The sequence below is a fragment of the Plectropomus leopardus genome, chromosome 13 (genome assembly GCF_008729295.1).
Source record: "Plectropomus leopardus isolate mb chromosome 13, YSFRI_Pleo_2.0, whole genome shotgun sequence".
Lineage (NCBI taxonomy): Eukaryota > Metazoa > Chordata > Actinopteri > Perciformes > Serranidae > Plectropomus > Plectropomus leopardus.
This window is the reverse complement of record NC_056475.1, coordinates 13,536,491-13,549,955: the sequence shown is the minus strand read 5'-3', so window position 1 is coordinate 13,549,955 and position 13,465 is coordinate 13,536,491. Positions and strand designations below refer to the sequence as shown.

Here is a 13,465-nt window from a genome sequence, read left to right as displayed (position 1 = left end):
TCGTCCGCTGTGAATATCACTTCTCCCTAAGGAGAAATCGGCATGACGCACCAAAGCTTTGATTTCACATCTGCTTCTTTTTACCACTTTCTAGAAAACCTGTCCATCTGAACAATAACTGCTCCTCCAATTCACAAGTGTGTCAGAAAGAGGACTTTCATCATTGTTTCTGTCATCAGAACATATTATGGAGACGGGCTTTCATCTGAGCATTAAATCAAGAGGCTGAAATTGTGAGAGTGGTGTCTGCGCCGGTGTGAAACTGTGATTAAGGATGTGATGAGATGAAAGTTTGCCCTCTTTTTTTGGGCCCAGAGAGAGGAAGGGCTTACAGTGAGAGGAGAGGAAGGAGGGATGAAAGGGAATGCAGAATAGAGATGAGGAGAGAGGGGAAGAAAACAGCAAAGCAGAAAATAAAAAACAGAAGGGGGAAAAGTGAAGTGGACAGGGCATGAGAGAGGAAGCAATGAAAGAACAACAGAAAGGAGAAGATGAATGGATGAAAGTGAATGGAGTGGGAGACACGGAGGTGGAAAGGGGTCAACAGAAAAAGAGAAAAAGGAAGAAGAGCAGGGAAGCTGGGAGCTGGGAAAAAAGCATAAAAAAGGAAGTGTAAAAAGAAAGTGAGAGTAGGGAGGTTAGTTGAGGTAAAGGGCAAACGGAAGATGTATGAGGGGAAGAGGAGAGAAATGACTGAGGAGTGCAAAAAGCTGGAAGCCAAATGGAAGGAAGGAGTGACTATGTGAGAACGTAACCAGAGAGGAGATGCGAGAGTGAAAGTTGGCCCTCTCCCAGCTCAGCACGCTTCCATAATTAACACCAGCCGCTCCTCAAGTCCCGAAACAATGCTGAGTCGCCACTTTCAGCATGCCAAAAGTGGAACGAGACATGTTCACAGGCCTGTCTGTTCTCAGGGATCATCGCACACAGTGATTGAGCTGCTCAGACGGGGTATCTCTCACACACTCCCACACTTAGACAGTACATGGGAAACACAGAGACGTGCCGCATAATTAACGCATGCGTTATCACAGACACTCACAGTGGGAGGGAACTTTCAAAGATTTGGAAAGAAATGCCTCAAAACACCTGTTTTTGCGTGTGGAGTATACTGGCAGCTGAGGAGTGTTTGGGCTTCACTATGTCTGTTGTGTCACATTATGCATTGTGCACGTACATTATGGTGAGCAATGTCAACCTCGAAGCTTAGTTGATCATCTGAAAATGAATACGCAATTACTTTGATTATCAACGTTATTTTTTAAGCAAAAACGCCAAACATGCCCATGTTTCAGCTTCTTAAATGTCAAAATCCGCAGCTTTGCTTTATCGTATAAACAGTTGTTTAACATGGTGGGCTTTATTGAATTTAAACAGTCGCTTCTCTATTTTTTTCTTTTTTTGACAATTTTTTTTAATTTGGTTTCACTTACTAGCAATAGTCACATAGTTATCGTCACATGGGGTGTTTTGCATTTGAGATAAATAAAATAAAATTAAAGCACATGTAAATAAAGGGAGTTTTGGGGAAATATATACATTTTCCACTTTTTACAAATTTCCTCAAATTTAGTTTTCTGAAGCCTCATTGAAAAGGTAATTCTTTACATTACAAAGACTTCATAAATGATATTATACCAGTTCTCTATGAATGGGGCATCTGGCTGAAGCTATTTCCTTGTTATTGCTTTTCTAGCATCAAAACTCAGTATTTCATGTATTTCAAATAATTGTTTTGTTATAATATTTTGTTTTTCTGTTATAATCAAATGTATTCAAAATCAGTCAGCGAACAGATTAACTGATTAACAAAACAATCGTCAACTGCAACTCAACTAACTGTTATTTTGGTTTCTGTTGGGTGTGTTTTTGCTGTAAATGGCTTTTTAGGTCTGAAAATATAATGATGTCAACTTGAAACATTTTTTGTGTGCACTCAACAAGTAAGGAAAGTTCTGCCCATCATCGCTCTGAAATCAGTTTATAATTCAACCCAAAATGTTTTGCTTCTGCATATCTCAGACTGGAGCTGACAGTGAAGATTGTAGCAAATAGTTTTAACTAAGTTAACTACCACATTAATCAGAATCTCCATGTGAAACATATATGGCAGACTGACCCACATGACCTCACCACAGCACCAGCTGCTCTCCTCCTGTTTATCAGAAGACACAACAGCCAGCAGCTGACAACAGCTAAACCCGTGAGGCCTGCAGACAAATCGGCCTTTTCCATACACATGTGCTGGCTTGACTTGACTCAGTTTGACCTGGCGCGTCAGCCCAGCATTGCAGGGATTTGCATCTCCATTACACCGGGGCTACCCACTTGAGGGTGTGTCTTTAACTGATGACACATTTGTCTTGTTTGATGACGTTTAATAGCATTTGGCTGATTCTTCACTAAAAGTCCCTCATTATTCTTGCTGTGAGTGTTTTTCCATCACACAGCATGGCAGCTTCAGTAAGTCATATTTACCTGTTGGAGGTGTAGCGTTTGCAGGGTTGCAGTAGGAGCCTGTTGTCTGCGGCTCTTTATGTAACATTTTGTTGTGGCTGTTTCTGGTTGTACACTTCCTCCTTGCAGTATAAGTGGATTGTTTCTACTGAAGATTTTATGTTATTAAGTTTTGATTATAAAACAGTAAATTAGGAAATGTTGAGTTTTTATCAGCAGTTACTTAACACAGCTCCTGTACAGCTGAAACTGAACATAGAACAGTAAAAATAAAGCACATTTCTGAAGTAAAGACAGGGACGCAAGACAGAGCAACTTTGCACAAGCTGACGCATTTAAACTGGTAATGAAAACAAAAATCAACATGGAAAAGCCCCCAAAGACTCATGTTGTGCAAAAACTGTTAACAGTTAACAGTCTTGTAACACTGTTTAAAATTCAAGCTAAAATTTTGTGGTCAGTTGTATCTATTGATTCAAATTCCAAGTTGAAACACCACTCAGATGCTAACAGAAGACTGGGGGGGTTTATATAAGATCGTAAGTTCTAACATGGCTTTTTAAGCATCATATTTTTTTGTGGTGATCAAAGTTGGTTTAGCACTGATTGTTTTTAGTCTCTGCAGACCATGTACAGATATACTGAGATGTCAGCCATGAAGGCTTATTGATCTTCACTCTCACACATGCTCTTTTCTGTCAGTGGTTAGACCTTCACCAGTGGTTTAGCTGCACTGCTCTAATACCAGCAGAGCCACATCACACTGTTATATGTCAGCAACAAATCATATATATCTGTTGACAGCTCACATATCCTCATCACTCTTTACCTGTAGTTTATAGACCTAGTATTTCTTGATAAGAAATGAGTTTATAAAAACGCTGAAACTGCTTTAAAAATGTTGTAGAAATACTGGAGGAAATGATTAGCGGAAAGTATATCCTCAGGGTGCTTTACAAATGTGTCTTCCCTAAGAGTTTAAAAGAAGATTATACCCCATCTTGTTGTGAGAAATGCTGACTTTTAATGGATTATTGCTTGTTAAATGTTTTTATGGCTCTTAAATTTACACACATGGCCTGGAACTGTACTGAGATGTCAGTTATATCATCACTTTTGTATATGTGTCACCTGCACCAACTCATATTCATTCAGCCAGATGTGATATTACGCACAAAAAGTGGTGCACGGCTGCTGGATTTTCTCAATATCACAGGATCACGGGAGAATTTCAGAATCACAGCATGGCACGAAAATCAATCTCATCAGGATTCATGTAATGTGTGGGCGTCAGACCAATCAGTTTCTGTACTGCAGCTACTGACAGTCATGGTATAGACGTGTGTAAGTACACAGAGATGTGACTGTTACTTCAAAGCAACAATGGCGGCTCCTTAAGAGGTTAGCGTTGATGCTGCAGCTGCATTAGTTATATCAGAACTTGAACTTACTTCTTCATTGAATAAAGAGCAAATAATGGCACTGAAGGCTTTTTTGCATGGAAAAAATGTTTTCGCTTTTCTCCTGACTGGCTTAGGTAAGAGTTAGATTTACTCCGCCGGTAGGTGCGTTGGTCTGACTTGTTGAAGTTAGCCTGTGGTTGACAGCTGGTTTGTTCAACCACCTGCCAAGTTTTTTTTTTGTTTTGTTTTGTTTTTTTTTTGCCTGTCCTTTTCCAAACTGTTTCCAAAGGCGACTTCTCAGATGGTTCTGTGTAAAAAAAAACAAACAAAAAAACCCATCAGGCATGTCAGGTGAAAGAAGTGGAACAAGTGGCCAAAACATCACAGTTGGGGAGTGTTCATCAAATTTTAATGTCTGAATGCAGAGCCAGTCCTCTGATTTACTTCATGTAAACACATACTACACCAAACAGATGCTATATGTCATACAGCAGAGACATACTGTGTGAACCCTTGGTGTCATTTTACATTTGAACCTGGAACATCCCAGTTTGGATTAGGGGAATTACTGACATGAAGTGGTGTATAAAGCCAGCGTTCATCTGTGGGTTGACGAAAGTGATCTGTTACCACTGTCAGTGTGTGAGAACTGTCTTATGTTTGCCTTTGCATTTTTTCTGTTTTAACATTTATTTTGTGTGTGCGCTCTCTCAACAGTTTTGGCAAGCAGCTGGGGGGCAGACGAGGCTGTGAATGCATCACTTTGGAGCCGTCAGAAATGATTGTGGTGAGTAGGGACGGCGCTGCCTCTCTCCCTCTTTTAGACTCTTTGTCTCTCTACCAAGCACCTCCCTTTTTATCCTCCCACATCTCCCATCTCTGTCCTTTGATATTATTCTCGTTTTTCCATCTTTATTTGATGTCTGTATGACCTTTTTTCTCCTGTACTCCTCTCTTGTTAATCCTTTTTCTCCCTTTCTTTCATCTCTCTTCCTTTCTGTCTCCCCATCTCTGTTCTTCCCCTCTCTGCTCTCTCCCTCCCTTCGTATGTGCCGTACCTCTGTCTGAAATTCAAATTCAGATGGGCTTCATTGGCAGTATGTGTTGCCAAACCATTTTTTTTTTTTTTTTTAAGATAATTTTTTTGGCATTTTTGCCTTTTATTAGATAGGACAGATCAGCAGTGTGAAAGGGGGAGAGAGAGGGGATGACATGCAGCAAAGGGCCACGAGCTGGGCTCGAACCCGCGACCGCTGCGGCACGGACTGTGCCATTATTCATGGGTCGCCCGCTTAATCCACTAAACCACCGGACGCCCCACCATTTGCTATTTAAGAAAAAATAATCACGTATTATGCAGCAATGTTCAAGACCAGGGAGTCTAAATACTTACATGAAATTAGCTGTATACATTATACTATATTTGTACCCAATTACTAACACAAGATTATATTTCTTGAATGGAAAATGTTTTAAACGTAGAGGGTTGATTTATGTATGAATAATGTTTCATGTCTACACTGTTACCAAGTAAATAATGGGAAAGAGACAGAATTTATATCTTGAGAATAGAATTTATTTTTATTGTCCACCTGGGTGAAAATTTGTCTTTGGCCAACCAAACACAAAACAAAGCACAAGAAAAAGCAGACAAACAAAAATAACCCCAAAACAAATCTAAACAAAAAAACAAAACAAAACTAAACAAAACAATGGCTTCTACAGAGTGTTGCATTTGTCGGCTGTTTGTAGCCTTAATGTTGCAAAACCAGGAATTTTCCATCAGAAAAAGAAGTCTCATTTCATGCAGCAAGATCTGTAAAGGCCCCGATTAACCAAACTCACATCAAAGAACTTGTTGCAATAAAGGCCAACAGTTGCCTCAAGTTGTGTGTTTCTTAGCAAAAAAAATTGCTCTTGAACTTACCGCAAAGACTACAGACAACAGCCAACTAGCACATACATTCTGCGCTTGTGTGACAGGAAATAACTCTCCATAGCAGCAGGCGGCTGTAGTCTTATTGGCTACTTAAAAAGGCAAACCAGAAGACTGACAGGATGCATCAAGACGCAAGTTAGCCAGTTAGCACATTAATAACACAATCGGATGATGAAAGAACAGAAAATATTTAATGTGTGCTAGTGAACAATAAAACAAACCGTACCGAACTGTTTCTGTTAAAGAGCTCAATGGCACACACAGCAAAAACTAGAGCAACAGACGCTCACCAACGCCCGGACATTGACCAGCAGCCGACCATCGCCTTGGTGTGTCAGGGCCCTAACTCTTCCTTTTCTTATTCTAGCTTTGTTTTTGTGTCAGTGTGGTCAAAGGGCCTCTGCTCTCCAAATCTATTTTATAAGTGGTGTTATATTATTTCGAACACTTTCCTTTTCTAGTGTAGTAAATAGACCACCAGCGTAGACTGGACATCAGTATAATTACAGCTCAAACTTTTTCTTCAACTTTCAGAATATCTAAAGTGCTACTTTAGCTCATGCTTATCATTCCCTAGTTTACATACAAATGTAGTGTGTTTCTTTGTGCCTCCACAAGGCTGCAGTGCTTACAAAATCTCTGTCTCCTCCCTAAATGTCCTCCCTGTTCTTCTTCCCTCTCCCAAGTGTTCATGTCTGAGGGACTAGAGGGATCAGTTGGGATAAGACAGCATAAGCAGTAAACTTTTAAACAAAAACCAGCAGGTAGCACCAGTTCCCCTGACATTCATATCATACTTTGAACAGATTCAACCTCGTGACTTCTTGATCGTTTCCCGTCCATTATCTTTGACCTGTAACAGTGAGGTCAGAGGACTTTCAGATGATACAGGAAGTCCCCTGCATGTTTTTTTTTTTTGGGGAGAATTCTCAAAGAAATCCCTCATCAGAGATTTCTCTTGCTATGACTGTACGTTCTTGCATAACTGTCATTTCTGTAGCCAGGGGAACAATGATGAAACCTTATCATCCTCAGACAGACTGTCACTCTGCTCACTTAAAACTGAGGTAATAGTGTGCAAGATTTTCATTTAAATTAATGTCAGTTTTACCACTCTTTATCACTTGTCATTTGTGACACAGTAATGATTTAACCAGTTTCGCTGTGAAAGAATTTGTATTTAGTGCTGTAGGCAGTTCTTCACTGGGAAAATTCCCCTGTTACAAAAAGTCATTTTTCCCTCTACAACTGAAAAGAAGAAAAATAGAGGATCTCTTGCTAAAACTGTATGCACCACTGATTGTGTTAATTAAGTGCAGAATTCAGTTTTAGTTGTCAGATGCACTTAGTATTGTTGGCGTTATTGACACATTGAAAATTTCTGCTCTAACAGTCAGAATAAAAGAGACTGAAGTTTTGTGAAGTACGCTTTCACACCCTAGTGTTAAAGCAGTATGTTTCTGTTTTATGGTAGGTTATTTGGTGTTGGTTTGACATTATTAGATTTTGTTCTTTGTGCAGATTGAACAAACCAGATTTGTGTTAGATTTAGTTAATTTCAAACTGAATTTACATGAAAGTATAAAGTATAAAAAAAGTAAACATTCTCCTAAAATATCATATGCACGAAAAAATTCTAAAAACATCAGAATTCTCACCATATTAATTGATGATTATTACCTAGTTAAAACAGTTATTTTGTTTGTACTCATACTTGCAACTTGCACATATTTTTCTACCCATTCCAAATGTTATTCACTCCTACATTATACAGGAATAGATCAGAGCTCAACAGGACTCAGTATTTGTTGGCTTGTGCAATTTGTTCAGGTTGTTCTCTGTTAAGAGAGTAAAACACACACAAGGAGTGTGTGGACGAATAAGCACTTAAATAATGTGTGACTTGTAGTGTGTGGGTAAAAGAAGTGTTTTAAACAGAACTATAAACCTGGAGAAGGGGACAGTAAAGGAGTAACACTCTCCCCTCATCAACTAATTGGGCTTTTTGATCAAACAGTCCCATGAAACAAGAAGTAACAGCCTCTAAACTTAGGAAGTTCCCTTTGCTCTTGCATAACAACCGGATCTAAATAACTGTTACAGTGAAATATGTTAGATAACAGAGCAGTGACAAAGCAAGTAAAACAAATTCACCGTGTTTTTTTTGTTTTTTTCTGTTGCTTGACTGTGATCAAGCAACTTCAAGCTTTATATGTTAGAAGGGAGATGCGGATAAATGAAAAGACAAGTTGAAAGTCTTCAAGGGATAGGGGAAAAAATTGATACAGCATTGTATTGCAATATTTTGCATGGCAATATTGTATCTATATACAGACACAAAGTATCGATTTTGTTAAATGATGCTAGAATGCCTCCTAGAATGATAATATCAACTGCTTTTTCAGTTCACCAGATACCATTTTGCTGCAATAAAAATAGTGAAGTGAAAAAATAGACTGAGAACATTGATCTTTTTTGAAAAATCAGATGACAAATAATTATGTAATATACTATTGCAATTCTCAGCATATCTTGAAACTGTTAAAATCCCAATATCATTGTGATAATATTGTATTATGGGGCGATTCCCACCCCTAAAATCCATTACCTTTGTTTAATATCAATTAACACTACCATAAATGCCACTGCATGCTTAACTGTTAGAATAAATAGCACACTGAAGTTGTTTGACCAGTAGTGACATTCAGGGCTCCACCACCCCACCCCCAAAAAGGTTATAATAGTGAGGTGCCCTTTCATCAAGGCACTTAATCCTTAACTACCCCTGTGGGTCCATTTAGGGGCTATTGCAACAGTAACAGGGAGTGGTACGAGTACTGATGATCTTCCAGGTATAATTGTGTAACACTGTGTGAATGTGAAGTTGGACATTGCAGGAAAAGAGCCAACAAACTCAGTTACCCGGGGAATAAAATCAATTTGAACAGAAGAAAGACACAAGTTTGTGCCGAGGGAATAGATTTGAACTAATGCTGCCTGAGTTTGTATTAAACTATCCTCTCTGTGTGACATCCTGAAAGAGTAGAGAGAGATGCCGGCTGGTATGGATAGGAGGAGAGGAGTGTATGCTAGAAAGACACTAAGTGGATCAGCTGATTGGAGCCTCAGGGAGAACGTGAGGTGTTTCCGTCTCTATACACATTTGTTTGTTTTCGAGTATTTGCATTTTTTCTTGGAGAAACAGGAAATTAGATTATGTAAAGGGTGTTATTGTTTTCATTATCCAAGCATATCCTTGTTTTGTTCCCTTTTTTTAATAGTCTGTGGTGCAGCAGAGAAGAGGGTATCAAGGTGCATAGGAAGCAAATAACTTAGAACAATACACTAAAGCAGAAGCTGCCCAACTATAGAGCATAATCGGAAATAGGTTTATTGAAACATTTACAAGGAAGTAGCTTTTGTGTTGTGGTGCGTGACAGTCAAAATATACAAGTAAAGAGAAAATACTATAAATTTGTAAAATATAAATTTTATTCTAAAGCTTAAAGAGATGTACAGTGATTTTAAAACAAAGAAAATGAAAATGGAATGTGCAGATATTTTCAGTGCAAAGAATATGTACAATATGCACCATATATATATATGTGTGTGTGTGTATGTATTTATACATATTGTGTCAGCAGCATGATTATGTTTAGATACTAAAAAATGTTTAAAGTAGTTGCCACTCAACTTACACCTGGTAAATGAAAGCTTTTACGTTTGCTTTTAGATGACGCTTTCCTGGGAGAATCCGTCTGACGCACAGAAGTTGGTGCGTGTTTGGTTTCGGGCAGCGGCTTGTTTGGAATAAATAGGAGAAAGCTGGGAAGTCAGCTTAAATGTCAATAGCTGAACAGGCAAAGAAAACAGTGGCACATCTTTTCCCAAATCTAAGTAGAACACACCGTAGTACTGGTGGAGTGACAAAGGATTTCTGGGAAGCACCTCAGCTGTGAGAGCGATGCCTTCAGACATAAAAATAGAGGAATTCTTGGATAACCACCGAGGTCTGAAAATGACAAGAAAAGCTGTCAGGAACACAAATAAACATGAACATGCTTGCTCTTGCTTTCTCACTCTCTCTCTCAAACACACACACACACGCACACACACACACACACACACTAAACACACAGGAGCAGAGGGACTGTGGTCTAGTCACACTGCATTGCAGCCAATCAGCTAATTAGGGCCATGGGAATAGTAGAGGGAGTGTAATTTGTGGCTATCCTCATAACTCTGGTCACAGGATGGACAGGGGTGACATTCACAGACTGACAGGGCGGGGTTGTTTGTGAGTGTGTGTGAGTGTGTGTGTGTGGTGGGAATGCAGGGGAATGAAAAGAAGTGAGTAGTGAGAAGAGAGGAGTGAGAAATGAATGAATAGAGCAAGAAAAAAGTTAGCAAAAAAGGGGCTGATGCATGCCTGCAGACAAACCATCAGATAGACAGAAAGGAATGTAAATGGACTGATGAGTAGACGAATAGTGAGTCATATTTAAATGGACAGAGGAAACAGGAAGTATGGTCACATAATGGCTGTGACAGTTAGTCCGAAACATAGAGGCAAGAGCTCTCAATGGCTGACAGAACTGCTGGTCACGGGGTAGATGGGGGGTTATATTTAGTCGAGCACCCAGAGAGAGACATACACAATGAGACAAAAAGACGGTGATATGGTCACAGGATAGACGTGTAAGTCGGGTACATTTCTAATCTTCCCCCCAAGAATTTCATGCGCATTACCTTCAGGCTGTCTGTCTCACCAGGCTCGTTAAAACGAGGCGGGATGAGGTTTTTTTTTTCTTTTCGAAAAGGGGCACATCTATATCAGTACTGGTTCCCTTTTACAACTGTTATTTGGTGTTTTATAGCTGAACTATTCCTCATGCAGCTGTTTCAGAGTCCATTATAGCTAAACTACCCACGATGCAGTAGTTATTCTGTGTATTACAGCAGGACTCCCCTCACATTAGGTTGTTCCTGTTAGAACCCAGAGCAGCTATGAGTCCCGTTTCAGCAGTGACAGAAAATCGTTGAGTCCATCTTCTCTCTCGTGTTTTAGAGCCGCTTTATAATCGATGTGCGAGATTGTGTTCAGTCAAACAGCTCTGTGATGTTTGTCTCTGAGAGATATAATCTTGGTCTTGTCATGTTTTTTTTGTATCATGAGTGTTATTGTATGTGTTTCGTGTGGGAATACAGGAAGACAGGCAGCTATAATTTCAGTCCTATATTGCGGTTCTTCAGCTCCTAGTCTTCTGCCCTCCTCTAAACTCAAGTGCACAAACACAGTAGTCATATATCCTCATTGCTTTTTTTTGGACGATCATGGGTGTTTAAGACCTCTGATTACACATGACTGACCCGAGGCCTTGGGGGAAAAAACTAACAGTAGTTGCTTATTAGATCAGTCTGTTGCATTCATACACTGTGATGAAATTGTGCCAGGGTTCCCACCAGTGTATTTTTTAGGATGTTTTTTAAGCTATGATAGCCTAAAGAGTGACAAAAAAACACCAACAATAACTTTACAATGAATATTGATGAAGGATTAAACTGTACAAACAGACCCTGAAGCCTCTGACCTCGTGACAGCCGCAGCTGCAATGAGGAATTCAACCGAAGTCAGTGAAGTAAGCTTGCTAGTATAATGTCAACTTCGCCAGTTAAAGTTAGACTGTGTGATGTTAACATTACAGTTAACATTTCAGCAGCTGATGTTTGCGTTTACAGTGATCGAGCTGATGATATGTTAATGTCACATTAACTGTAAGGAGTCCGGGTAATTTTACATGTGGCAGCTGAACGTTTTTGGCTTCATGCTACACAGAACAACCTTCATAGGACTGAACGGGGGTCCTGCCTTTAACGCTGTATCCAGGTTGCTTAAAACATTCACCACAGCTCTGCATCGGCTCAAATCATGTCACTAATGTTAACCACTTACTTACTCAGGGCACTTACTCCTCTTCATCCACTATAGGACATTGAGATATTGACAACATCCTGGCCAGTAGACACATCGGCTAGTAGGGCCACTTCTACATTTTTGGGGGCCCTTTGCAAAATCTTGTTTTGCCCCCTATTTAAGTCACTCATGAATACACACCAAATCTGCATTATGTTCCATATGCATATGAGACCAAATCCTACTTTTAAAACCTAAAAAAAAAATGTGTTCATGTTAAAATCAAAATCGCAACAAAGTCTGTCGCCTTAATCAAAACACACGGTTGTCAGCTGGCCCACACTGCCCTGCCACATCATTACAAGATACTTGCCACCCGGCCTAACAACTTTTCCTGGGGAAAACCATGTGTGCTTTTTAATACTGATTACCAAACTTAAAGTTCAAAGAGGCAAGTAGAAAGACTATTTGAGCTATTTCATACAAACATTCTGCCTAGCCATTTTATCTTTTGGCGCGTTTAGCTGTAAATGTAGGCTATAATGTGTTATTTCATTGTATTCTACATTGACTGTAATGTAATAGAAATGCTTTTGTCTTTGATTGGAAAAGATGAATATTTTCCATAGTTTTTTTTTTTTTTTCCTGAAAACACTGTAAAGCACATACTCATTAGTGAATAGACTGCAGTATTGCAAAATAGATTCAGTTAATCTATTCTTTATACTTATTATGCACATATAGTGCTGGAATGAATGCATGGACATTTGGTGTGCTAATTAATGCATTTTAGCTGTCAGCAACTATAGCTTATAGCGTATTACATAACTAGACACAGCTGCAGATGTAGAGTAAGAGGTAGAAGGAGCAATATAGTATCACAACCAATCAGTGAAGGGGATACACGAGAAGCAAGGGAGGTGAAGATAAGTAAAGGAGAGACACGGGAAGAGGAGTGGTGAGAAGACGCAGCTAAAAAATGTTCAGCAGATGGATCCAGTTAATTTCTCTTCTCTTTTGGATTCTCAGACTGGCAGGCACACTGACAGAAAGCTTGACAAACTGTAGGGCTAAACAACAGGCAGCGATACAAGCAAACAGAAACATAGAGCACACTTGTTAAAAGATGCCAGATTATTCAGTCAGTACTTCTGGACAGGCAAGGATGAACTAAGCATTAACAGCTGACCACAAACCCTAAAGCATGACATGATTGTCAAGTGAGAAGAGGCAAATCTAGCCATGTGTGTAATGCAGTGCATGAATTACATGTTGTGGATCCTAACATAATGGCAAGAGATAGTGAATGTAATAGATGGACACAAACACACACACACACACACACACAAACACAGGGACAGCAAACAAAATAAATCCGTGTGAGATATGTGAATCAGCAGATGCATACAGCAGAGCAAGTAAGAAGTGAGTTGAGGCTCACGGCTACATTAGCCACTATAAGCATAGCACCCTTTAATCTCCAACTGAACCTTTGGTGGTCGAGTTGCTTCATGGGAAATGTAGGTGCCAAGTTTCGACAAGGATGACATCCCTAGTTTCTCTGCATCAATTGATGTCCATCGCAATTCTGACAGAGTTATGAAAGTGCCAAACTGGTGCAGTACTCTTGTAAAGCAGCAGTGTGTGTGATTTAAGACCTTAGTTTCAGGTGATTATACACTAAACACACATCTTGCAGTATAATATATTCAGTTTCTACCCATATATACCCCTAAATCCTACACAGTGCAC

General features: G+C 39.5%; 1 protein-coding gene across 2 annotated transcripts in view; it reads left to right on the top strand.

Moving 5' to 3' along the window:
* Positions 1–13,465, top strand: part of rapgef6 (Rap guanine nucleotide exchange factor (GEF) 6) — a 169,417-nt gene that overhangs the window by 53,100 nt on the left and 102,852 nt on the right. For both annotated transcript variants that reach the window (XM_042499999.1, XM_042500000.1), the window contains one exon: positions 4,578–4,647. In XM_042499999.1, coding sequence (XP_042355933.1) covers positions 4,578–4,647 — 70 coding nt within the window. The remainder of the gene's footprint in view (positions 1–4,577; positions 4,648–13,465) is intronic.